Source organism: Pipistrellus hanaki (assembly GCF_964339955.1).
Source record: "Pipistrellus hanaki genome assembly, chromosome: 1".
NCBI lineage: Eukaryota > Metazoa > Chordata > Mammalia > Chiroptera > Vespertilionidae > Pipistrellus > Pipistrellus hanaki.
The window spans coordinates 106,670,657-106,681,848 of NC_140503.1; the positions used below are offsets into that span (position 1 = coordinate 106,670,657).

General features: G+C 53.9%; 1 protein-coding gene across 10 annotated transcripts in view; it reads left to right on the top strand.

The window, feature by feature from the left end:
• TLE3 (TLE family member 3, transcriptional corepressor) overlaps positions 1-9,658 on the top strand; it is a 44,857-nt gene extending 35,199 nt beyond the window's left edge. For 3 of the 10 annotated variants that reach the window (XM_084879224.1, XM_084879233.1, XM_084879229.1), the window contains 10 exons: positions 546-698; positions 1,216-1,357; positions 1,834-2,033; positions 2,816-2,892; positions 3,671-3,920; positions 4,282-4,529; positions 4,943-5,090; positions 5,933-6,083; positions 6,943-7,019; positions 7,724-9,658. In XM_084879224.1, coding sequence (XP_084735350.1) covers positions 546-698; positions 1,216-1,357; positions 1,834-2,033; positions 2,816-2,892; positions 3,671-3,920; positions 4,282-4,529; positions 4,943-5,090; positions 5,933-6,083; positions 6,943-7,019; positions 7,724-7,831 — 1,554 coding nt within the window. In that variant the 3' untranslated portion in view covers positions 7,832-9,658. The remainder of the gene's footprint in view (positions 1-545; positions 699-1,215; positions 1,358-1,833; positions 2,034-2,815; positions 2,893-3,670; positions 3,921-4,281; positions 4,530-4,942; positions 5,091-5,932; positions 6,084-6,942; positions 7,020-7,723) is intronic. The other 7 variants (XM_084879228.1, XM_084879225.1, XM_084879232.1 and 4 more) reach the window with 3 other exon arrangements.
• Positions 9,659-11,192: the final 1,534 nt, after the last annotated feature.

Sequence of the window (11,192 nt, forward strand, 5' to 3'; positions counted from 1 at the left end):
CCCAGCTGCTGTGCTAACAGACTGGCAGCCTGTGGAGCATGAGGAGGCCTCTGAAGTTGGGGCATCAGGCTGGTGGGAGGAGCAGAGCAGGGCACTGTGGATTTCCTAGGACAGGTCCTCGCAGAAACCCCCAGAGACCCCAGATTAGGCCAGGGCCAGTTCCTCATGTCCTTCAGGTCAGCTGTGTTCTGCCCACCACCCTGGGGTCTGGAGGTGGGGTTGTGATTCCTGGGTCAGCCTCAGCCGGAAGGAGGAGCTGGAGCAGATCCACCCAAGCCCAAAAACCCAGCTGCCCAGATCTGAGTCCTGAACTGTGTGTGATTTTGGGCAGGTTGCCCCACCCCTCAGACCCCCGTCACCCCATCTGGGAGTCAAAGGGGTCAGACTAGATAATTAAGAACTATTTACCCCCACCTTGGGTTCCCCAGTCTCTCAGCCATGCTCCTTTTCCTATCACCCATGCCCTCTCCCTTCCACCCCACAGCAGGAAGGAGTCGAGGCTGGTTGTCGCTCTGAGTACATTTCTGAATCTCTTGTGTTTTTAGGACCCAGCAACACCCCGGGTCAGCCCAGCACACTCCCCTCCTGAAAATGGGCTGGACAAAGCCCGTGGCCTGAAAAAGGATGCCCCCACCAGCCCCGCCTCGGTGGCCTCCTCCAGCAGCACACCTTCCTCCAAGACCAAAGACCTTGGTCATGTATGTGGGGTCTGCCCTTGGTGCTGCGGAGGGTTGGGGGGGAGGGGAGACATCTGGAAAAGAGACTGGAGCTGGAGTGATGCTGACAGGAGGACAGAAGAATGGAGTAAAACTAACAGGTTGGGCTTTGGCCCAGGTTCAAATGCCGGTTTTACTACTTGACCTGTGCTAGCTACTTAACGTTCCTAAGCCTTGGTTGCTGCATCTACCAAGTGGGCAAGTCGCCATGGCCTCTGCTGAGCAAGGTTGGGCAAGAATGAGTGGCTGTTGGGCAGAAGATTCAAAACTGGGGTGGGGGCTGTCCCCATGCTTCATGTGGTGACCAGCATTCGGCACTGTGGCTCCTAGTGGGAGCTGGTGAGGATTAGGGGGGCACTTCCTGCATTCCAGAAGGGTCTCATGACCAGACAGACAGCTGCCTTTGGGGTATAGTGCTCATTAGAAAGAAGAATGCCTTTGGGGATCAGAATGTAAAGAGCTGATGGTTTCTCTGGGTCTCTGCATCTTCCCTTTTTAGAATGACAAATCCTCCACTCCTGGGCTCAAGTCCAACACACCAACCCCGAGGAACGATGCCCCAACTCCAGGCACTAGCACGACCCCAGGGCTCCGGTCGATGCCAGGCAAACCTCCGGGCATGGACCCGATAGGTATAATGGGTAGGCACGACAGGGCTGGGATGCCTGTGGTTGAGGGGAGGGTCTGTCAGGCCAGGGCTGAAGCTCATAGACGGGCCGAGCACCAGAGAGTGTGTCTGAGCTGAGGCTTTCCGGGGCCTGCCTTTGGGGGGCTTCCTGGTCAGGTTTCAGGAGACAGACCGGTGCTTCAACACTGATGTGGGGCTTCCTGGGGCCACTGGGCAGGGGGCTTCAGACAGGCTGGGGCACCATGGTTTGCTTCTGCCTCTCCTCTGTGAGGTTCTGAACAACCCCTTCTTGGCCTTCGTGACCTGCTCTATAGAAAAGGGTGGGACATCTCTCCGCTTGAATCTTCTTAAGCTATGCAGGTGGGAGCCAGTGAGGTGGGCTCCTCTGAGAGGATTGTCAGGGCAGGTGGCTCTAGGGTGCTGGCAGGATCTCTGCTGGATGGGGTCCCCTCCCGGGACGCCTTCCCATTGATGCCTGCCTCCTTGCAGCTTCAGCCCTGCGCACGCCCATCTCCATCACCAGCTCCTACGCAGCGCCCTTTGCCATGATGAGCCACCACGAGATGAATGGCTCCCTCACTAGCCCCAGTGCCTACGCCAGCCTCCACAACATCCCGCCCCAGATGAGTGCGGCCGCCGCCGCCGCCGCTGCCGCCTATGGCCGATCGCCAATGGTGAGCTTTGGAGCTGTACGTAGAATTTTTGGCTCCTTTTTTGGGGACTAGCAAGGAGTAGGGAGTTGGTGAGGATTAAGGGGGCACTTCCTCATACTAGAAGGGTCTCTCGACCAGACAGCTAGCTGCCTGTGGGGTACAGTGCTCATTAGAAAGAAGAAAACCACGCCTTTGGGGATCAGCAGCTGCAGATCCACCCCTGCTTGCCCACCAGCTGCCATGTTCCCTCACTTGATGCAGCCTCCCTGCCTGCCCTTTCAGCTGAGAAATGGGGCTGATCCCTGTCATTCTGGGCTCCATGGGATGGGATCCCAAGATGAGTCAGATAGCTTGCAGGGAGCAGGGGTTTGGCAAATGGGGCTGCATATGACACCAAAGATTGTCTGTTCGTGTTAATGAGCAGTTTGGATTGGCCATCCGCCGATGGGTTGGAAGAGAGTGGGGTCTTTTTTCAGGAGACAGTTTCTGTCTTTACTTCCTATACCTGCGGGGCCTCCTCTGTACGTGAGAGCCCACTGGGACGCTGTGGGGGGGCTGAAGTGGGGCAGAGGCAACTGCCTAGTGGGGTGGGGGGCAGGGAGAGGGGCAGGATGCTGGGTCAGGGCTGGGAGGTCTGGACTGTCATCCCTTCCCCACCATTGTCCTGGGTGAGGCGCTGGCCCTCCTGGGCTCCACTTGTCTCTCCCGGGTTCAGAAGGCGCAGTGATGTGCAGGCAGGAAGCAGAGGAGGAGGAGGCCAGGGTGGGGGGATATATGGTGTATCACTCACTAAGGGCTGGCCTTCTTTTGCTTTACAGGTTGGTTTTGACCCTCACCCCCCCATGCGGGCTACAGGCCTGCCCTCAAGCCTCGCCTCCATTCCTGGTGGAAAACCGTAAGCTCTGGCTGCACTTACTGCATGCTTCTGGGGAGGGCAGGGGAGAGCACTGCTGCCCTGGGTGAACCTCCCTTGAGAAGGTTTTAGCCTGCCCTTTAGAGGTTCTTCTAGGCCAGGCTACAACCCCGGGAATTAGCAGCCTGTCCTCATACTCCTGGTCAGCTCAGGGCTCCCTCTACAAGAGGAACTGAGGGGTTCCAGGTATGCTCACTGGGATCTGGGAGAGCAGGGATGTGCAAACATCAGGGCCTTCTAATCAAAGGACACGGTTGGCCTGGGGCTCCTTTGGGTTCTACTTGTTTGAAACCCTCCCAGCTGGCATCCCCTGTAGCATGAAACAGCAGGCAGCCTTCACTGGCTCACACACTGGCTCTGATGTATACTCCGATTTATTTGAGGATGTAAACAGATCCCCCTCCCCTGATACCACTGGCTCCTGAAGGAGGGGTTGGCATTCTGCTGGGGGTTTTTAGGGGCGGGCGGTGTGTCAGGGATGTCACAGATGGTGAGAGAGGCCATTCCAAGACACAGGCGGGGCTAGTGAACTGGTTTGGAGCAAGGATGTGTAAGCAGGCGCAGAGTCAAGGCTGGAATATTAAGCAGTTCTCACTCTGGTGGAGCCTGGACAAGAAGGTTGGAGTTACCTGGTTTCCTAAGATTTGGGGGGCATCTGGAGGCAGTGAGGCCAGTTGGGGTGGTTCCAGTGGACTGGCAGGGCCTGGGGAGACTGGGACAGGACTGGGGACAGCAGAAGTGACAGTTCTTGCCCTTTCAGAGCCTACTCTTTCCATGTGAGTGCTGATGGGCAGATGCAGCCTGTGCCCTTTCCCCACGATGCCCTGGCAGGCCCTGGCATCCCCAGGCACGCCCGGCAGATCAACACACTCAGCCATGGGGAGGTGGTGTGTGCCGTGACCATCAGCAACCCCACGCGGCACGTCTACACAGGTGGCAAGGGTTGTGTGAAGATCTGGGACATCAGCCAACCAGGCAGCAAGAGCCCCATCTCCCAGCTGGACTGCCTGGTGAGGATTCTGGGCTGTGGGCATCTCTAACTGGCATGGGAGAACAGGGTAGCCTGGGCCAGCGAGGTAGCTTTGCTGACCTGGCTGAGCCCTGTATTGGCTGGGTGACTTTGGGCAAGCTGGCTAGCTTCCCTGGCCCATGGTTTTACTGTCTAGGTAGAGATGATACTGACCTGGGTGTGTAAAAAAATGCATGCAAGATTAAAGGGTTGTGAATGAACAGTGCAGATGGCCTGGCAACTGCCAGGAACAAGGGCGGGATGTGAGCAGGGGTGGCAGGAGTGCCTGGAGGTGCTGGCTGTGACTTCTGGTCCCTGGGAAGGGAGGTGGGCAGTGCTGACCCTGCCCTTGCTTCCTCCAGAACAGGGACAACTACATCCGCTCCTGCAAGCTGCTCCCCGATGGGCGCACGCTCATCGTGGGCGGCGAGGCCAGCACGCTCACCATCTGGGACCTGGCCTCACCCACACCTCGCATTAAGGCCGAGCTGACGTCCTCTGCCCCTGCCTGCTATGCCCTGGCCATCAGCCCTGATGCCAAAGTCTGCTTTTCCTGCTGCAGCGATGGGAACATTGCTGTGTGGGACCTGCACAACCAGACGCTCGTCAGGTGCGGCTGTGGGAGGGACCTTGTGCAAGTCGCCTAGCCCTGTGCCTCAGTACCTTGCTTGGAGCTGGCTCAGAGCCGGCTCTCAGGACACCTTGGCCATCCTTGTTTGTCACATTACCATACGGCTTGCGTCTGACCTCAGTCCCTCGTTATGCGTGTGGGGTAAGGAGAGGGATTAAGAATGCACATTGAGGAGACACAGAGTGTCCACCTAGGGAGGTTCCTGTGTTATATACCTGCCCCTGGACATGACCCTTGAGTGGAGTGGGGGAGGGGCCTAGCTCTGCTATAAGAGACCATGGGCACATGGTATACCCCTTCCTAGGCCTCAGTTTCCTCTTCTGCTCAGAGGCTGCCAGCTGGTATTCAGTGGTTCCCCGGGTTCACTCCTCCTCCCTGCTTGGCCTTCATAGGCAGTTCCAGGGCCACACAGATGGGGCCAGCTGCATAGACATTTCCCACGACGGCACCAAACTGTGGACTGGGGGTCTGGACAACACTGTGCGCTCCTGGGACCTGCGGGAGGGCCGGCAGCTGCAGCAGCATGACTTCACCTCTCAGGTGAGCAACCCACTCCCCTCCCCTCCCCTCCTGGAGAGCAGCTTATTCCCGCCCAGTGGGCCCGGTCAGGGGATGATGGGGCCCTTACAGGTGGCCATTGCAAATGACGCATCTGAGCCATCTGAGATGGCTTCCCAGAGGAAGCAGCTATGAAATAGAATTGGCAAGGACTTGCAATGGCCACACTTGACCAAACTACTTAGATTTGATTCCCAGCTCCTCTACTGTTGAGCACTCAGCCCCTCATCAGGCGTGTGGGGTAAGGAGAGGGACTAAGAATGCACATTGAGGAGATACCGTGTCCACCTAGGGAGGCTCCTGTGTAATATACCTGCCTCAGTTTTCTCATTTCTAGGATGAGAATAATAGTAGCTACCTCCTAGATCTAGTATGAGTATCTGGAATGGTCCCTCTAAAAGCCTTAGCCATTAGCCTGGCTCATAGGAAGCATTCATACTAGGTATTATGATTTTTTGTTATTTTTTTATTACTCATTCTAATATTTTTAGCCATACATATTTAATATTTTAGTGTTTTATTTGCTCACTTTTTTTCTTAAGGAAAGGCAGAAGTCACGGAGAGTAACTTTTTGAAAGCAAAAGATCTGTACCACCTTTGAGTTTGAATCCTAGCTCTCCCACTTACTATCTGGAGTCAGAAACCTCTCTAAGACTCAACCTCCTCACCTATAAAATGGGGATGAAACATTACATCCCATACCTATTGGGCTGAGGGAGAGAGGAAGACTTGGTTTTGCCAAGGGCAGATGGAGAGGTGATGGGGAACGAGCGGTGGGATCTGGAGGGTAGTGAGGCTGAGCTCATCTGGTCCCTCCCCTGCAGATCTTCTCGCTGGGTTATTGCCCCACTGGGGAATGGCTGGCCGTGGGCATGGAGAGCAGCAATGTGGAGGTGTTGCACCACACCAAGCCGGACAAGTACCAGCTGCACCTGCACGAGAGCTGCGTGCTCTCCCTCAAGTTCGCCTACTGCGGTGAGCCCTGGAGAGTGGGGTTCCGGCAGCTTAGCCTGTCCTCTGTGTAGAGATGAGGGGCCCAAAGCTTAGGAACAGAGCCCTGATGGGAATCAGGCCTCCTGACCCCAACCAGTGTCTCCCCATCCTTGTCCCTCAGATGAAGACACTGCCACAGGGTAGTGAGCTCTCTGGACGCCAGGCCCGAACCAGTCGCTGCTGGCCTGGGGCAATAGGACAGTGCTCCCAGGCTGTGGGCAGTTCCGCTAGGCAGTTCTTGAAGGTGGTGAAGACTGCAGCCTCGGATGGCTCCGAGCCCTGGATTGGAATGTCTGCTTCTCCGCTGACTGGCTGTGCAGCTTGGGACACATCTCATCCTCTCTGATTCAGATACATCTTACTCTGGCCTGGGATTGGCGTGGTGCCCACCACATGGCTTTGGGGGCACAGTGTGTTCATGCTGGCAGTACCCTGGCAGAGTAAGGGCACTTGCTGACCTCTGTCCCAGCTGGGTCTGCAGACTCAGGGCTTTGCCATTTTCCAACACCGCCTGCTATCTTCCAGTAGAAATGAGAAGGATCAGTCTACCTTGGTAGCTTTAAAAAAATGTTTTTGGGGGAGTGTCATTGCTCCCATTTTGTGCAAACCCTTCCTTTTCTCATCAGCCTTGCCCACCCCTCCACCTTGATTGCAAAGAAAGGCATTCTCTGGGTGTCCATGTATCTGTTATGTATCTGTCCCTTGAAAGCAGAAAGTAGGCTAGGCACTGGTTAGTGGTTCACACCATGTTTCCATGGCAGCCACAGCATGTGGGGGCAGGTCTTACTTTAGAGGGCAGCAGGTCACACACAACCTGATGGTCTTTTTCTCTCACCTGCAGGCAAGTGGTTTGTAAGCACTGGGAAAGATAACCTTCTTAACGCCTGGAGGACACCGTATGGAGCCAGCATATTCCAGGTACCACCTGCCATCCAAATGCCCCTCTTGGTTCTGCCCAGAGTCAGAGCCAGACTGTGGTGATGGGGGTGAGGATGGTGAGAGCCAAAGCAGGACCACCTGCCAGCCCCTCCCTGATGGTGTCCCAAATGGGTCTCCAGAAGCAAGGACTTGGCCACATCAGCAAAACTTTCTCAGCTGCTAATGGCATCTGGCCCCTCAGGTGAGGGCTTTTAGGCAGGGGCTCTTGTAGGATTTCCAGAGTCAAGCAGAGAGAAAACATGGTCTTGGCTCTGGCCTGGGCACTGAACACTCAGGAGGTGTGTGAGGCAGTGGAGCACACAGGGCAGCTTTTTTCAGAGCAGCGTTACCTGATATTCAAGTAAGATCCAATTTCATCTCAACATTTCAATGTAAGGAGAGTGGTGGGGCAGGAGGAAAAGGGTCCAGAAAGAAGTGGGAGAGGGAGGAGGCCTTTTATGATTCTTCAAGATTTGGGGCCCGACACCTAAGATCCCTGTGGGTACTGCAGTGGCTGCAAGCCCGTGGAAGGGCATCTCTGCCTGGAGCCACCCCCTGGGCTGCCTGTGAGGGCGCGCTGTGTGCACTGCAGTGGGAGCGCCGGGCGGGGGAGGGCGATTTAATTTGGAGCACTGAAGTGTGCGAAGCTAAAGTGACTCCTGTCTTTTTTTTCGTCCTGCACCTTCCTGCCTCTCCTCCTCCAGTCTAAGGAATCCTCGTCTGTCTTGAGTTGTGACATTTCAGCGGATGACAAATATATTGTAACAGGCTCTGGTGACAAGAAGGCCACGGTTTATGAGGTCATCTACTAAACAAGAACTCTAACAGGGCTGTCAAACTCTGGGAGAAACAGACTCGACTGTGACAGGGAGATCCTGGTGCGGGCCCCCCAGGAAGGCGAGGCCGGAGCAGCCGAGCGTTCCGCTGCGCGGTGGCAGGCTGGGCGGGCGCCGGCACTGTGCGGCTCCGGGCCGAGGTGACGTGTCCCACAGACTCCGATGGATTTCTCTCCTCTTCCCCATCACCGTGCTGGCAGATGCTACTAATAGATGTATGTGGAGGCTCATGGCTCCAGCTCCCCAAAGACACCCTCGTGAATCTCTATCTTTCCTTACCCTTTCTTTTGACCCGTCCCCTGCCCTGGGTTGGGGACACTGGAGTGGACCACATACCTGTGCCAGGGATGGGGATATTATTTTCTCGCTTGTGCAGCGCACAAGATTTGTGAAAAATGTAAATAACGGACTCCTATCTCAGACTGGTCAGTGGGAAAGGAGGCTCCTTCTCACCAGAAATGCTAGCCGTGTATTTCGCCTGCTGTATTTGTAATCCACTCATGGTGGTGGTGTTTTGTGTTCTCTTTTTAACAGAAGTTCCCAGTTCCCTCCTGGGAGGGGCATCAGTGAGGGGGAGAAATGGGAGAGAAATCCTGGGGTGGAGAAAGGGAACTGCAGCTGACCAGTCGGGTCCCTTGGAATGAGGGTGCCTCCAGGTGGCCCTGGGATGGTCCCAGGAGGGTCAAGACCACGCCAGACAGAGGACAGTCAGTGCTTGAGGTGAACCCGGCCGGGACTGAGGGGACAGCGCCTGTCAGATTTTTCTGTGGCCGCCCTCGCTGCCTGGCTCCTGTCACCCTCTCTCAGGGCTCTGACTAGCTCACTCACTGTCCCTGCCTCCATCTCTTTGGTGCACAGTTGGTCATGTTGGGAAATGGACTTCAGAGGAACTCCCTCTTTAGCCCTTCTTAATCTGCAGACAAAACCTAAAAAGGACAGAAAGTTAGAGGAAAGCATAGCAACTCAGCTCAGGGAGCTACCAGAGAAAAACAGCAACTGATGTGGGTGCTTTTTTTTTTTTTTAATTTGAATAAAGAGTTAGAAGTGAAGTCCTTTTATAAAATGCCTTCTCCCCTTTCCTGCCTGTGACCCCTCCCTCCTCCACCCCCAAGGGAAAGTGTATTTAATCTGCGGGATTGAGTCTGGCAGGGCTGCAGGGGCTGAGGACACTAGGAGGTGGGTGGGGGCACCGATGTCCTGGCACCCTGGTGACTTTTGCAGCTTTCAGTCTCTTGAGCCCAAACAGGTTACAAGTAGAATATTGTCTCTTGCAAGTACCCACTTTTTGTTACCAAAACGTTCCAAGGAGTTTGGCTGTTTTTTTCTTTTTTCCTTCTTTTAAGGAAAAGCTAAAGGCCCTTTGAGTCCTGGTGGTGGGCTCTCCATGGATGTAAGTGTATGGAAGATAATTTTTATACTGCATTTTTATGGCTTATTTTATAATGTGTAATTCTGTCTGGTGGGAAGGAAGGAGGAGCTCTGGTGAAAACTGCCTGTATTCAGTGATCTTGCTCCTGGGCCAGCAGCTCCCTTGACGTGATGAGGAGGCCATGGAGGCTGGCCAGGCGCCCATTACCTTTCTGAGGTTGGGGAGTGGTGGCTAGAATCTGTCTCTCTCTGTGTCTCTGTTTCTCTGTCTCTGTCTCTCTCTGTCTCTGTCTCAGATGTTCATCTGCCACTGTTGTTAAGGCTGTAGCCACAAGGGAGGGTGAGGGTAGAAGTTGATTCCTGAAGAAAGAAGAAAATGAAAAGTAATTGTAATGAGCTGTTTTTATATTTTTAAAAGTTACTATTTAAAGGTTGGCTTTATTGTTGCGTTTTAATTGCCCCCCAACCTCTCTCTACACACAGTTTGTCAGAAGAAAACTGGGCCACTGTCACCCTCAAGTTTGAATCCTGGGTGATTGCCTTTGTCATTGTAAACTTGAGCTCTTATTTCAAAGTTCCCATGCTGACTGTGCAGGATGGTGGAAGAGGGTGCTTTCAACATACATCCCCGCGCCCCCCAGTGTAAGCCCCAGGGAATGGGGTGGGAGCAGGGATTTCCTGCAGGTAGGTGGGCAGGACAAAGCTCCCTGAGGGGAAGGCTATAGTAGGTTACACCAAAGTTTTCTATAGCTGCCAGTGCAAAACTGGAAAAAATATGAACTGCAATTGAAATTGCAGAGTGTCCATGAACATCTAGACCCTGAAAACCTAGATCATTTTTTTAAAGCTTAACAAATTTAGGTGTTTTGGGAGGGAGGAGGAGGAACCTTCAATCCCTCAGTCACCAAGGTGTGCTTTGAAGGCTTTGGAGGGACTTACAGAAGGGGCAGAAAGGAGTGTGGTCAGTGAACCAAAGAGGGGGTCAGGGCTGGAGTAGTTTCCAGGCTCTTGGATTTCCTGCCCCCATTGGCAAAGTCTCCCAGAACTGTGGGCTAAAGGTTTCCAACTGCTTTCTCTCTCAAAGTCATACATCAGCACAAACAATTGGCTGCTGTTATTTCACACAAGAACAAATTTTTTTTTAAAGGGACTGATCATTTTAAGTCTAGAAGGACAGCTGGGCTGCACTCGGTCATTCAGCTGGAGAGAGCATGTCCCTCGAGCTTTTAGAGAAGTTGAGCTGCAATTCAGCTTACAGCTCTGTTGGTTGACATGCTAGTAAAATGGCATCTCTTTAGGCCACACTCATTTGTCCAGACCCATACATTGCAGCCGAGGGCTAGATGGCAGGCTCCAACCAGGAGATCCTGTGTGTGCCCAGGACTGGCCTGGCGGTTGCCCCAGGGTGCCAGGATAGGGTTGGAGTCATAGCTGGCCAGCCCTAGTGGGTGGGAGAGGAAAACTTTCAGTGAATGCTTATCTTACTGAAAGTGAAGGCCAGAGTTACTCCATTTCTGAGAAGAGGTATTCTCTGAAAGACTGTCTACCAAGATTCCTTGGGCATGGTCCAGGATGGGGAGATGACCAAGATACAGTCTCCACCATGGAAGTCACAGTTGAGGGTGGGGAGAGACAATGCAGCCCCTTGACTTAAGCAAGTGGTGTTGGTGACATCCTTCATTTTTAGCTGCTGGAGCCTCAGCCTGCCTGTTGTGTCATTGTAGGGTCTATGCAGAAGGTCTGAGGGTACAGAGCTGTGGCTGCTGAGTAGAAGCATTTTTAGCAAGAAGGCTAAATGTTACAGACTGACCATCCAATATCCCGTGATGATGGGTATAAATATTTTTTCAAGAGCATATTTGAAACTGCACTATCTTGTCTAATAAAAGGGTAATATGCAAATTGACTCACTCCAACACACAAGATGGCTGCTCCCATGTGGACACAAGATGGCCAGCAGGGGAGGACA